Here is a 15,311-nt window from a genome sequence, read left to right as displayed (position 1 = left end):
CTCTTCTGTTTAAACCAGCATCTTCAGTTCCTTCTACACATAATCAAGGACCACTCACACCCTGGACATTCCTTCTCTCCTTTCCCATTGGTCAGAAGATACAAAAGTTTTTAAATGCACACCACCAGACTCGGGAGGTAAAGAGCTAATGTGTGAAGCTGCCGCTTCCAGTTTTGATGCGAGGATTAGAGAGGGGAATCGCGTTCACCTGCCCTGCCGTTGAGGAACTCCAGCTCACCTTCACAAGTAGGTACCTGGCCAGTCCATCCATCGTGCTCACACCGCCTGGTGCTCCGACCCACCAGCTTGTACCTGCAAAAGGGAAACAGCTTGCAGGGAGCTCGGGAAATACCCACAACCAACAGAATAACGGCAGTGTTCCCAGGAAAGGCAGATCAAAGATTATTCACATTTGGGTAGAGAATGCTGGAGTAACTCAGCGGGTCAGGCAGCATCTGTGGAGAACATGGATAGATGATGTTTCACAGAGTGCTGGAGTAACTCAGCAGGTCAGACCTCTCTGGAGAACATGGATAGGTGACTTTTCATAAGTGAAAGGGGCAGAATTAGGCCATTCGGCCCATTAAGTGTACTCCATTCAATTATGGCTGATCTATCTCTCCCTCCTAACCCCATTCTCCCGCCTACTTCCCATAATTCCCGACACCTGTACTAATCAAGGATCGATCTATCTCTGCCTTAGTGGGGGTTCTCAGGTCCAGTTCCTCCCATGTTCCAAAGACGTGCAGAATTATAGGTTAGTTGGCTTCTGTAAATTGTCCTAATTGCCTACGACAGAACTCGTGTGCAGGTGATTGCTAGTTGGCATGGATGTGGGCCAAAGGGCCTGTTTCCATGTGGTATCTCGAAGCATGTTCTCCAGAGATGGCAAATGTAGATTATTAACTAGAGGAAGGGGACAAATGATCTATTCTATATTTTACCTGATCTTCGTTCCCTTTTGTTTCTTGTTTTCTGACACTCTGTTCAAAGAAGGGTCTCAACCCGAGACGTCATGCATTCCCTCTCTCCAGAAGTGTACCCTGACCCACTGGGAGACCCCAGCATCTGCAGTTCCTTCCTGCACAGTTACTACAGAACAGATGGACACTCACCCTGTGTTACAGTAAAAGGTAACCGTGCTTCCAAACTTGTTCCCCGTTGCAGTGTAATGTCCATTCTGGATATCTCCAGGGCTTCCACAGGATTTTACTAAAGAGGAATTAGTGGAGAATTCCAATTGGTTAGAACATGCCGAACATGTGTTACATTGCATCTCACTGTACTTGCAAACTTGCAACAAGGAGTTTTCACTGCACTGTTGCCTCAGTTCCAGACACAAATTCAAGACATTAACATACAAAAATAAAATAGGTGCAGGAGTAGACAATTCGGCCCTTCCAGCCAGCACCGCCATTCAATATGATCATGGCTGGTCATCCAGAATCAGTACCCTGTTCTTGCTTTCTCCCCATATCCCTTGATTCCATTAGCCCTAAGAGCTTAACCTAACTTTCTATTGAAAACAAAATGAGTGGAACACAGTGGCACAGCGGGTAGAGCCACTGCCTCACAGCACCCAAGACACGGGTTCGATCCCGACGTCGGGTGCTGTCTGTGTGGAGTTTGCACGTTCTCCCTGTAACCTGCATGGGTTTTCTCAGGTGCTCCGATTTCCTCCCACATCATCATAGATGTGCAGGTTTGTAGGTTAATCGGCCGTCTGTATGTGTTGGGAGTGGATGCGAAAGTGGGAAAACATTGAACTCGTGGAAACAGGTGATCGATGGCCAACGTAGACTCGGAGGGCCAAAAGGTCTGTTTCCATGCTGTACGTCTAAACTAAAGCATGGAGACCCTGCCCGTGACCCACCCCTCCCCTTGTGACCCCAATAACCCCCCCCCCCCCCCCAAACCCGCCCTGCCTTGGGTGTCCAGACCACGAGACATTGTTGAAGGACGAGGGGGGCACCACTCACGTTCACAGGTAACCACCAGCGGTGACCAGGTCGAGTCTGCCTTACAGGTGATCACTGGGGAGATGCCCTGCTGCAGCGTGTAGCCTCGGTTACACCTGTAAATCACCTTCGCTCCTACAGGGAAGGTGTCATTGGAAAGATACTCATCCCTCGGCGACCCGTTTTCCAAAGCTGGCGGTTTGCCACATTCAACCGCTTTTAAAAAGAGAAGAAAGTTAGTTTTCATTGCAACCCACAGTCGAGACCCCTCTCCCCTCAGTCTTGAACCGAGTGTTTTATTGTCATGTGTCCCAGATAGAACAATGATATTCTTACTTGATGCAGCACAGCGCAATATGGATAGTGTACGGTAAACAAGAAAAAAAGTTTCATGTATCTCTATCTCTCTATCTACACACACACACTCAAATACATGTACACACACACCCACAAAAAACAATAATAGTCTATGTAGTTTGAACTTATTTGAGGTTGACACTCCTTCCCCATGGTTGAGACCCCTCCCCCCATGTTGAGTTAGCCCTAATTTAGACACCTTCCCCCCCCCCATCCACAGGGGAGGTGCCCCCACCCAGTCAACCCGACAGTCCCAACTTCGTATCAACATAGACCACCTTCACTTGGCACCTCCTTGGTCTTTGGTTCTGGGATAGACAGACCCTGGGCCACGGGACTGCCCGGAAAAAGGGACAATGTTGGCCTCTCCTGGAGGGGGTGACCCAGTGACCCGTCTCCAACCCCTCACATTCACAGGTGGACGGTCTAGGTGGAAGAAGGGGAGGGAGGTGATGCTGAATGGCCTCAGGAAGTCACAGGAAGTAGAGGCTTTGGCTGGGGATAGGGACTAGGGGGGGCGGGGAGGGGGGGGAAGCGAGAGAGATGGGTGGTGGATGGGGAGAGTGGAGCAGGGTAGAGTGAGAACACAACACAGTTGCAGCATCTCCAATGTGCGGCCACATTAGGTATCGTTACTTCTGTCACTGACTACCGTTGGCAAGGAGAGCTGGTCACCAGGGGAACCACTGTGGCCCCTTGTCCAGTGGCCAGAGATGAGTATTTATGGAGTGACAGTGAGTGTGACGTCAAGTACCTTTGCACGAAGGGGGCGTTGCGCTCCAGCGTCCCTCCGCCGTACAGCTCACCTCCGCCGGCCCGGTCAGTGTGTGCCCAGGTAGACAGGAATACACCGCCGTCATGCCATATTCCCAGAACTCACTGTTACCGAGGCCAGAAACAGTGCCGTTCCTGATGGCCGCAGGGTCTGGGCATTTCACAACTGGGGAAAGTTAAACACAGTCAGAGATCGCAACGTTAAACACAGACACGCCGCAGAGAACAACATGGACAGACGCGGTGTACTCTTTAATATACTGACCAATCTGCCATTTGCTAGAGAGGCTGACATTCACACACATGAGCTGATCAGAGACAGACCAAATTTTAGACTCGGACACAAAACTCTTCACGTGCAAATAAGCTCTCGAGTTGCAATGGGATCATTGGCAACACCTGGACATTCAGAATCCCCACTTCAAGATGAATCAAGACCATAAGACAATGAGGCATAGCAGCAGAATGAGGTCACAGGGCCCATTGAGTCTACTCCACCATTCAATCATGACTAATCTATTTTTCCTCCTCTAGTCGTGGTCGGGGATCTTGTGTGTCTCAGTGACCCCTAGAGCTATGCCGGCAGGAGATTCATCTTCTGTTACGGTTTCCAATGCTGGACAGGTCGAAGGGTAGAGACGAGACAAAGAGCGATCCACTGGTCCTCCAGTTTGGGGGGGTTGAGCACAAGGCAAACAACCCCACCTCGTAAAACCAATATGTTACGGAAACAACAACTGAAGGAATCAACACTACTGGGCATGACGGACCTCCAGGGCTATCGACAGGCGCTAGGATGAATGTCAATGGTGAAAGCCGAAAGGAACTATGGAATTGACCTGGGGTAGCGTCCAGAAACTAGCCCAGAACAGACAGGAGTGGAGAACCTTCGTTGTTGCCCTACGTGCCAGGAGGGCAGTACGTAAGTAATCTATTTTTCCCTCTCAACCCCGATTCTCCTGCCTTCTCCCCATAATCTATGACATCCTTACTAATTAAGAACCTATCAATTCCAGTTTAAAAATACCCAATGACCTGGCATCCACAGCTACCATTCCACAGGTTCACCACCCATCTCATCTCCATTTTAGAAACATAGAAAATAGGTGCAGGAATAGGCCATTCAGCCCTACGAGCCAGCACCACCATTCATTATGATCATGGCTGATCATCCAGAATCAGTGTCCCATTCCTGCTTTCTCCCCATATCCTTTTTTAGCCCGAAGAGCTATATCTAACTCTCTTGAAAACATCCAGTGAATTGGCCTCCATTGCCTTCTGTGACAGAGAATTCCACTAATTCTAAATCTAATTCACTGACGCTCATCTGCTTGTGAAGCCTGACTCACAACCATCTCCTGATACATTTCTCCCTGGAGATTCAGCCAAGTAATGGTAGAATTCCAAGGCAGAGGTGAGATCAGGAACCCAATTGAACAATCCGTACAGCCCTAAGCTGGTGATCAAATATGTTTGGTTCTCATTTTATCATTTCATCACACAAACATGACAAACCAGCCTCCCCATCCCCATCAACTCCATCCACATTTCACACCCCAGTCATTCCCTCTTGTCTCCTGTCCTGTCCATTCCAGATTCCTTTAGACTTTACTTTCGGCCTTAAAGATGTGGAAACAGGCCCTTCGTCCCACTGAGTCCGTGCCGACCAGCGATCACCCTGTACACTAACACTATGAACGATTTTATGAATTTAACAATTGAACAAAGCCAATTATTCTACAAACCCCGCAGGTCTTTGCAGTGTGGGAGAACAACAGGGAACCCAGAGGAAACCCTTGCGGTCAAAGACAGCACCCGTAGTCAGGATGGAATCTGGGTTTGTGGTGCTGTGAGGCAGCAGCTCTACCTGCTGCACCACCGTGCAGCCCATGGGACAACACAAAGTTTACATTTCTCCGCTTTACACATTGGAGGTAAAGAGCTAATGTGTGAAGCTGCCATGTCCAGTTTTGATGCGAGGATTAGAGAGGGGAATCGCGTTCACCTGCCCTGCCGTTGAGGAACTCCAGCTCACCTTCACAAGTAGGTACCTGGCCAGTCCATCCATCGTGCTCACACCGCCTGGTGCTCCGACCCACCAGCTTGTACCTGCAAAAGGGAAACAGCTTGCAGGGAGCTCGGGAAATACCCACAACCAACAGAATAACGGCAGTGTTCCCAGGAAAGGCAGATCAAAGATTATTCACGTTTGGGTAGAAAATGCTGGAGTAACTCAGCGGGTCAGGCAGCATATGTGGAGAACATGGATAGGTGACGTTTCACAGAGTGCTGGAGTAACTCAGCGGGTCAGGCAGCATCTGTGGAGAACATGGATCGGTGACGTTTCACAGAGTGCTGGAGTAACTCAGCGGGTCAGGCAGCATCTGTGGAGAACATGGATCGGTGACGTTTCACAGAGTGCTGGAGTAACTCAGCGGGTCAGGCAGCATCTGTGGAGAACATGGATCGATGACGTTTCACAGAGTGCTGGAGTAACTCAGTGGGTCAGGCAGCATCTCCAGAGAACATGGATAGGTGAAGTTTCAGTTAGTTTGAAAACACCCATACGGCAGCCCACAATTACTACAGAGCAGATGGACACTCACCCTCTGTTACAGTAAAAGGTAACCGTGCTTCCAAACTTGTTCCCCGTTGCATTGTAATGTCCATTCAGGATATCTCCAGGGCTTCCACAGGATTTTACTAAAGAGGAATTAGTGGAGAATTCCATAGGTTAGAACATGCCGAACACCCTGTGTGTGTTACATTGCAAGTTTGCAAGTACAGTGAGATGCAACGAGGAGTTTTCACTGCACTGTTGCCCTAGTGCCAGAACCACAAATTCAAAACATTAACAATGGAAATAGAAGCGTTGTTCCAGTGTAGTAATATTTAATCAAAGTAATATATTCAAACCAGCATCTGCAGTTCCTTCCTACACAATATACAAGTTCAGTTTAGTTTATTGTCACGTGTAGTGAGGTACAGTGAAAAACATTTTGTTGCGTGCTAACCAGTCAGCAGAAAGACAACACATGAATACAATTGAGCCGTCCACAGTGGACAGATACAGGATAAATGGAATAACATTTAGTGCAAGATAAAATCCAGTAAAGTCTGATCAAAGATAGTCAGAGAGTCTCCAATGTGGAGACAAAATATTGTACAGTCTCCAAATATTGAACAATAATATTTAATCAAGGTTTGACACGAACCTACGATAAAAAGTAATCTTCCAAGATATGACCATGCAAAATGTTTAGTTTAGAGATACAGCGTGGAAAAATGCCCTTCATTTTGGATATAGAAACATAGAAAATAGGTGCAGGAGTAGGCCATTCAGTCCTTCGAGCCTGCACCACCATTCAATATGATCATGGCTGATCATCCAAATCCAGTACCCCGTTCCTACTTTTTCCCCATATCCCTCGATTCCTTTAGCCCGAAGAACAAAATCTAACTTAGGACTTAGGACATTGCACTTTGTCTCTGCAACTAGTGTGCCACAATGCTGAGAACTATTTTCTGCAATTTGTACCTTCCCCTTTGCTCTACCTTCTGCACTTGAGTTTGACGATTGTATTTATGTATAGCGACATAGAGTCACATGTTGTAGTTCGTGCCCTATGAACAGAATAGTCAGACAACCGAATTCGTATAACCTCTTTATTCTACTCACCCAGGTGGGAGAGAGTCTAGAAACCGGAGCGTTTAGAAACACTCAGGAAGCTAGTGTAGTCTCTCTCCCCGAATGCTAACAATTACACATATTTATACCCAAAATACATGTGCCAGTACATTTCCTGTTGCTACCTTATATGGCAAGTTTTACAATGTCCTATAAATCTTTATGTCCCTTCAGGACCCCTATGTCCTCCGTGTCCTGTGTGACCTACATGTCCTCGGTATTCCCAGGACCAAAGAACAGTCGATATGACCAAATGTTCCCCTTAACCATCAAAGGATGGTTAAGCATCAAAGCCTTAAAGCCAGTTGCCCATAATCAAAGGATGGTCAACCATAAACCGTGCCTCCATGCTGAGCAACAGGATGTCCTGGCAACATAATCGAGCTGGAGCTTTTACACCTTTTTTACACCCCTGCAATAAAACCCATATGGCGAAATGTCGAATGTTTAACCCCTTACACACACAGCACAGAAACAGGCCAATTTGTCCACACCGACTAACATGCCCCATCTACACGAGTCCCACCTGCCTGCATTTGGCCCATATCCCTCTAAACCCATCCTATCCATGAATCCATGCTCCCCATAACATGTCCCCTATTCTGGGTAAAAGATTAGATAAAAACATTTTTCACCCAGAGAGTTGTGAATCTGTGGAATTCTCTGCCACAGAAGGCAGTGGAGGCCAATTCACTGGATGTTTTCCGAGAGAGAGTTAGATTTCGCTCTTAGGGCTAACGGAATCAAGGGATATGGGGAGAGAGCAGGAACAGGGTACTGATTTTGGATGATCAGCCATGATCATATTGAATGGCGGTGCTGGCTCAAAGGGCCAAATGGCCTACTCCTGCAACTATTTTCTATGTTTCTGTGTAAAAAGCTAAAAGTGCGTTTACCCAATCTATGCCTCTTGTGGTCTTATCTTACCTGTTTGATGGAATAGCATGTAAAACAACGCTTTCCACAGTACCTCAGTACACATGCCAATGATAAAGTTAAAATGATAAGGCACCACTCACGTTCACAGGTAACCACCAGCGGTGACCAGGTCGAGTCTGCCTTACAGGTGATCACTGGGGAGATGCCCTGCTTCAGCGTGTAGCCTCGGTTACACCTGTAACTCACGTTCGCCCCTACAGGGAAGGTGTCCTGGGGAAGATACTCATCCCTCGGCGACCCGTTTTCCAAAGCTGGCGGTTTGCCACATTCAACCGCTTTTAAAAAGAGAAGAGTGTCAGTTTTCAAAGATAGACACAAAGTGCCGGAGTAACTCAGCGGGACAGGCAGCATCTGTGGAGGGAAGGAATGGGTGACGTTCCTGGTCGAGACTCGTCTTCAACTTCGTCTGAAGCGTCCAGACCCGAAACGTCACCTATCCGTGTTCTCCACAGATGCTGCCCGACCCGCTGAGTTACTCCAGCACTCTGGAGCCGTGGGAAAGACCAGCATCTACAACATTTCCAAAATGTTGTTTTCAGTTCACACCCCCCACCCCCCCCCCCCCTAATTTGAGACCCTTTTCTCTCTCTCCCTCCCGTCCCATCACTCTGCCCGGACCCTCCCGCGGGGCTCCCTCCCTTCTCTCTCTCCCCCCTCCCCTCCCCTCCCCTCCCCTCCCCTCCCTCACTCCGGGAAACCTCCGTCTCCACCCCCGAGACTCTCCCCTCCCCCCGTGTCCCCACTCCCCCCCCCCCGTGTCCCCACCCCCCCCCCCCGTGTCCCCACTCCTCCCCCCCCGTGTCCCCACTCCCCCCCCCCCCGTGTCCCCACTCCCCCCCCCCGTGTCCCCACTCCCCCCCGTGTCCCCACTCCCCCCCCCCCGTGTCCCCACTCCCCCCCCCCCGTGTCCCCACTCCCCCCCCCCCGTGTCCCCACTCCCCCCCGTGTCCCCACTCCCCCCCCCCCGTGTCCCCACTCCCCCCCCCCCCCGTGTCCCCACTCCCCCCCCCGTGTCCCCACTCCCCCCCGTGTCCCCACTCCCCCCCCCCCGTGTCCCCACTCCCCCCCCCCCGTGTCCCCACTCCCCCCGTGTCCCCACTCCCTCCCTACCCGCTGTCGTTGTCGCAGGTGCCGATGTTGCCCGTGCTGCCGTTGTCGTTGCCGTTGCCGCCGTCAGGATCACCACGACCACTGCCCGCCACCCGAACATCCCGGGACCGCTCCTCAGCTACAAGTGCGCCGCAGCCGCGGCCCCGCACCTTATCTCGCCCCGCCCCGTCACAGCACCGCCCGCACCGCCCCCACACCTGCACCACGTCTGCACCGCCCCCACACCTGCACCACGTCTGCACCGCCCCCACACCTGCACCACGTCTGCACCGCCCCCACACCTGCACCACGTCTGCACCGCCCCCACACCTGCACCACGTCTGCACCGCCCCCACACCTGCACCACCCACACATCTGCACCGCCCCCACACCCGCACTATCCCCACACCTGCACCTGACACACCTGCAACGTCCCTGCACCACCCCCATAACGCCCCTGTCACACCTGCAACGTCCCCCCGGCCTCGCACCTCTCCGCACCAGCACCGTCCCCGCACCATGGTCAGGTACATGGATTGGAAAGGTCTAGAAGAATGCGGGCCAAACACGTGAAAATTGGACTTGATAGAAGGTATAATAGTTAGTGCTTGATAATGTCCGATGGAAGATATTTCAAAGGTCTCCAATGAGGTAGATGGGTGGTCAGGACTACTCTACAGCAGGTGAGATGACCAGTTGCCTGATAACAGCCGGGAAGAAACTGTCCCTGAATCTGGAGGTAAGTGTTTTCACACTTATATACCTTTTGCCTGATGGGAGAGGGGAGAAGAGGGGGTGACAGGGGTGAGACTCGTCCTTGATTATGCTGCTGGCCTAGCACGTTTAGTGCAAGATTAAGTCCAATTAAAGATGGTTCAAATGTCTCCATTGAGGTAGTTGGGAGATGGACATAAAAAGCTGGAGTAACTCAGCAGGACAGGCAGCATTTCTGAAGAGAAGGAATCAGTGGTTTTGGGTTAAGACTGTTCTTCAGACAGGTAGTTGGCAGCAAAGACACTAGAGCACCAAGATAGACCACTCGACTCTGAAAACCGTAGTAGGGCATGGGTAACTTTCAGCGTCATTTTAGTAGGAAGATTCTGTGTGCTAGACTGGGCAGTTTTCATAACTCTGCGATTTCTTCATATATAAAATATTTACAAACAATTTTTTTGTTCAACTTCTTGGATATCTTTGGTTGGGAGGTCAGGTCCTCTCTCTAGCTGGAGAGATGACCATTCAGTTGCCCGATAACAGCTGGGAAGGAACTGTCCCTGAATCTGGAGGTGTGCCATGGTGTCCATCTTGGTCAGCATAACAAGGAGGGCTGAAGGGCCTGTTTCCGTGCGGAATAACTATGACTTGTTTTAATTTGAAAATGTTATTATTGAGCGGAAATATGAATGACTGTCCTCCCATTGCCTGCGTCATAGTGCGTTCCCTGTACTCCCTGCTTTAGTATTGTGTCATTCTGCTGAAGACTTAAAACATTGGAAAAGATGCCTCACCGATCGTTCAGGTCACTGGGACTTTTAAAACAATGATGTATCTTTGTCGCTTCCCTTTATGACTCCTGCTATTTGAGATTTGGGTGTTACCAACTTTCATGATCATTATTCTTGGCTCCATTCTGATTATATTGTGTCACAAATTCCATGATGAACAGGAAAGTGAAACACAGGCACCTTTCATGCCAAAGACTGTGTGGGGCACTGCCTCATTGTTTTTGCTTACGAGTCTTGGGCAGATCTGGGTAACTGAACTCCAAAGGAACCTGGTTTAGCAACAAACTGATAAATCCGCGTTCAATGCTGTTGCCTGAATCACCGAACACGCCCGTACATTTCATTTTAGCGCCGTGATGAACAATGATACTTTATTGTCACAGGTACCAAGTGCAGTGAAATGCATTCAACCCGGTAAAGATATGTAGCAGACCTCATCACCTCGTCTAGACTGAACACAAGTGTTGCCACGTTTTGGCGGCAACAAAGTTACAAAAAAACAAGGGAGTCCGTGGCTGGGCCCCCGGGGTCTGTGGGGCCCGTGGCTGGGGCCTGGGTTTGTGGGGCCCAAGGCTGGGGCCTGGGTATGTGAGGCCCATGTCTGTGGGGCCCGTGGCTGTGGGGGCCAGTGGCTGTGGGGGCCGGGTCTGTGAGGCCCATGTCTGTGGGGCCCGTGGCTGTGGGGCCCGGGTCTGTGGGGCCCGTGGCTGTGGCTGGGGTTGGCGCCGCAGAGGCGTGCGGAGAGGACCCGGCGGTGATCGTGGAGAATTTGGCGCGGCAGTCGATGATGGCGCTGACCGACAGATGAGGATGGACATGTGGAAGTGAGGACGCCGCTGTCAAGGGAAGGAACAATGGACCCGGGGGGGGGGGTTACAAAGGGGAACCTGGCGCGGTGGGGGGGAGGGGGGATTTGTAACTTTGTAAGCGTCCTTTATGGGTGATTATTTGCATACCATGGCAAGGTAAGCAAGCGAAGAATTTCACTGAGACTCGTCACATGTGACAATAAAGAATTCTATTCTATTCCAGAAACAACCAGACAGGAGAGGCATCCTTGGTTTGGACAGGTGCTGGGGCTAGTGAATGAATGAACAAATAAGAATAAGCATAAAACATTAAGAATACATTATTACGGTTTAAACATGTGAGTGAAATAAACCAGAGCAAAAGGACACGACAGACGTCTGGTTGTTGAGTAGAGCTGCTACTCGCAGAACAAAGCTGTGTTTTTATGTCCGGCTGTGGCTGCTTTGACAGTCTGGAGTCTCCTTCCAGAGGGAAGTGCTTCAAAACGTTTGTGGCCAGGGTGAGAGAGGTCAGACATGATCTTGCCCGCTCGCTTTCTGGCCCTTGCAGTGTACAGTTCGTCAGTGGGGGGAAGGTTGCAGCCAACAACCTTCTCAGCTGATCGAACGATCCGTTGCAGTCTCCAAATGTCGTGCTTGGTGGCTGAGCCAAACCAGACCATGATGGAGAAGGTGGGGACGGACTCAACGGTCTGTTGCCGCGGGAAGTACATCCTCTGTTGGGCCTTTTTGACTTATAGTCACACAGCACGGAAACAGGCCCTTTCGACCCAACTTGCCCCTGCTGACCATGATTCCCACTTGAGCACACAGTCATGGGTATATTGGGAGTGGGGCAAGAGATCCTGAGGAGCAGTGCTGAGGGTCAGTGTCGAGAAAATGTTCTGATCAATTCTAACTGCCAGAGATCTGCCCGTCTAGAACACCAAAAGCCAAAGGCAGATGGAGACCTCATGGCCAAAGTCTTAAATGCGCGTAGTATAAAAAATAAAGTGGATAAGCTTGAGGCTCAGTTAGTCATGGACAAGTATGATGTTGTAGGGATCACTGAGACATGGCTACAAGAGGACCAGGGCTGGGAACTGAATATTCAGGGGTACACAACGTATAGAAAAGACAGACAGGTGGGCAGAGGGGGTGGGGTTGCTCTGCTGGTAAGGAATGATATTCATTCCCTTGCAAGGGGTGACATAGAATCAGGAGATGTTGAATCAGTATGGATAGAAATGAGGAATTGTAAGGGTAAAAAGACCCTAATGGGAGTTATCTATAGGCCCCCAAACAGTAGCCTCGACATAGGGTGCAAGTTGAATCAGGAGATAAAATTGGCGTGTCACAAATGTAATGCTACGGTGGTTATGGGAGATTTCAACATGCAGGTAGACTGGGAAAATCAGGTTGGAAATGGACCCCAGGAAAGAGAGTTTGTAGAGTGCCTTCGAGATGGATTCTTAGAACAGCTTGTACTGGAGCCTACCAGGGAGAAGGCAATTCTGGATTTAGTGTTGTGTAACGATCCTGATCTGATAAGGGGACTAGAGGTAAAAGAGCCATTAGGAGGCAGTGATCACAACATGATAAGTTTTACTCTGCAAATGGAAAGGCAGAAGGGAAAATCGGAAGTGTCGGTATTACAGTATAGCAAAGGGGATTACAGAGGCATGAGGCAGGAGCTGGCCAAAATTGACTGGAAGGAGGCCCTAGCAGGGAAGACTTGTAGAACAGCAATGGCAGGTATTCCTGGGAATAATGCAGAGGTTGCAGGATCAATTTATCCCAAAGAGGCGGAAAGACTCTAAGGGGAGTAAGAGACACCTGTGGCTGACTAGGGAAGTCAAGGACAGCATAAAAATTAAGGAGAGGAAGTATAACATAGCAAAGAAGAGTGGGAAGACAGAGGATTGGGACTCTTTTAAAGAGCAACAAAAGTTAACTAAGAAGGCAATACGGGGAGAAAAGATGAGGTACGAGGGTAAACTAGCCAATAATATAAAGGAGGATAGCAAAAGGTTTTTTAGGTACGTGAAGAGGAAAAAAATAGTCAAGGCAAATGTGGGTCCCTTGAAGACAGAAGCAGGGGAATTTATTATGGGGAACAAAGAAATGGCAGACGAGTTAAACCGTTACTTTGGATCTGTGTTTACTGAGGAGGATACACACAATCTCCCAAATGTTCTAGGGGCCGGAGAACCTAGGGTGATGGAGGAACTGAAGGAAATCCACATTAGGCAGGAAATGGTTTTGGGTAGACTGATGGGACTGAAGGCTGATAAATCCCCAGGGCCTGATGGTCTGCATCCCAGGGTACTTAAGGAGGTGGCTCTAGAAATAGTGGAAGCATTGGAGATCATTTTTCAATGTTCTATAGATTCAGGATCAGTTCCTGTGGATTGGAGAATAGCAAATGTTATCCCACTTTTTAAGAAAGGAGGGAGAGAGAAAACGGGTAATTATAGACCAGTTAGTCTGACATCAGTGGTGGGGAAGATGCTGGAGTCAATTATAAAAGATAAAATTGCTGAACATTTGGATAGCAGTAACAAGATCATTCCGAGTCAGCATGGATTTACGAAGGGGAAATCATGCTTGACAAATCTACTGGAATTTTTTGAGGATGTAACTAGGAAAATTGACAGGGGAGAGTCGGTGGATGTGGTGTACCTCGACTTTCAGAAAGCCTTCGACAAGGTCCCACATAGGAGATTAGTGGGCAAAATTAGAGCACATGGTATTGGGGTTAGGGTACTGACATGGATAGAAAATTGGTTGACAGACAGAAAGCAAAGAGTGGGGATAAATGGGTCCCTTTCGGAATGGCAGGCAGTGACCAGTGGGGTACCGCAAGGTTCGGTGCTAGGACCCCAGCTATTTACGATATACATTAATGACTTAGATGAAGGGATTAAAAGTACCATTAGCAAATTTGCAGATGATGCTAAGCTGGGGGGTAGTGTGAATTGTGAGGAAGATGCAATAAGGCTGCAGGGTGACTTGGACAGGTTGTGTGAGTGGGCGGATACATGGCAGATGCAGTTTAATGTAGATAAGTGTGAGGTTATTCACTTTGGAAGTAAGAATAGAAGGGCAGATTATTATCTGAATGGTGTCAAGTTAGGAAGAGGGGATGTTCAACGAGATCTGGGTGTCCTAGTGCATCAGTCACTGAAAGGAAGCATGCAGGTACAGCAGGTAGTGAAGAAAGCCAATGGAATGTTGGCCTTCGTAACAAGAGGAGTTGAGTATAGGAGCAAAGAGGTCCTTCTACAGTTGTACCGGGCCCTGGTGAGACCGCACCTGGAGTACTGTGTGCAGTTTTGGTCTCCAAATTTGAGGAAGGATATTCTTGCTATTGAGGGCGTGCAGCGTAGGTTCACTAGGTTGATTCCCGGAATGGCGGGACTGTCGTATGTTGAAAGGATGGAGCAATTAGGCTTGTATACACTGGAATTTAGAAGGATGAGGGGGGATCTTATTGAAACATAAGATAATTAGGGGATTGGACACATTAGAGGCAGGAAACATGTTCCCAATGTTGGGGGAGTCCAGAACAAGGGGCCACAGTTTAAGAATAAGGGGTAGGCCATTTAGAACGGAGATGAGGAAGAACTTTTTCAATCAGAGAGTGGTGAAGGTGTGGAATTCTCTGCCTCAGAAGGCAGTGGAGGCCAGTTCGTTGGATGCTTTCAAAAGAGAGCTGGATAGAGCTCTTAAGGATAGCGGAGTGAGGGGGTATGGGGAGAAGGCAGGAACGGGGTACTGATTGAGAGTGATCAGCCATGATCGCATTGAGTGGCGGTGCTGGCTCGAGGGGCTGAATGGCCTACTCCTGCACCTATTGTCTATTGTCTAGAGGTTGAGGGATGACATAATTTGGTATTATGGTGTTGACGTGAGTTCAGACACATTAGGAGTATTGTGTGGCTTCTTGGTTGCCCCATTGTAGGAAGGATTTGGAGGCTTTGGAGAGGGTGCAGATGTTCACCAGAATGTTGGTGGGTTTGTGGGCATTAGCTACAAGGAGCAGTGGGACAGACTTGGATTACCTTCTCTGGATCGTCAGAGGCTGAGGGGCTGCCTGCTGGAAGCAAAGACACACAAGAGGTATAAAAGGTTTTTGGTGGATGGGGTGTAAGCAAATATAGACAGAGTAGCTACTTTCACACAGAAGATAATTTATTTATTTTCAGGTGAT

At 49.2% G+C, this 15,311-nt stretch overlaps 1 protein-coding gene across 1 annotated transcript in view; it reads right to left on the bottom strand.

The window, feature by feature from the left end:
• The window catches only part of LOC144605358 (sushi, von Willebrand factor type A, EGF and pentraxin domain-containing protein 1-like), a 47,019-nt gene extending 38,056 nt beyond the window's left edge, over window positions 1–8,963 (bottom strand). The window contains exons 1-8 of the mRNA XM_078420509.1: window positions 8,827–8,963; window positions 7,797–7,991; window positions 5,696–5,792; window positions 5,125–5,198; window positions 3,070–3,255; window positions 1,980–2,174; window positions 1,116–1,212; window positions 239–312 (exon numbers count right to left, since the gene is read on the bottom strand). Coding sequence (XP_078276635.1) covers window positions 239–312; window positions 1,116–1,212; window positions 1,980–2,174; window positions 3,070–3,255; window positions 5,125–5,198; window positions 5,696–5,792; window positions 7,797–7,991; window positions 8,827–8,926 — 1,018 coding nt within the window. The 5' untranslated portion in view covers window positions 8,927–8,963. The remainder of the gene's footprint in view (window positions 1–238; window positions 313–1,115; window positions 1,213–1,979; window positions 2,175–3,069; window positions 3,256–5,124; window positions 5,199–5,695; window positions 5,793–7,796; window positions 7,992–8,826) is intronic.
• Between the last annotated feature and the right edge of the window lie 6,348 nt (window positions 8,964–15,311).

Source organism: Rhinoraja longicauda, chromosome 24, assembly GCF_053455715.1.
Source record: "Rhinoraja longicauda isolate Sanriku21f chromosome 24, sRhiLon1.1, whole genome shotgun sequence".
In the NCBI taxonomy this organism is placed as follows: domain Eukaryota; kingdom Metazoa; phylum Chordata; class Chondrichthyes; order Rajiformes; family Arhynchobatidae; genus Rhinoraja; species Rhinoraja longicauda.
This window is presented reverse-complemented; position numbering and strand designations above follow the sequence as displayed.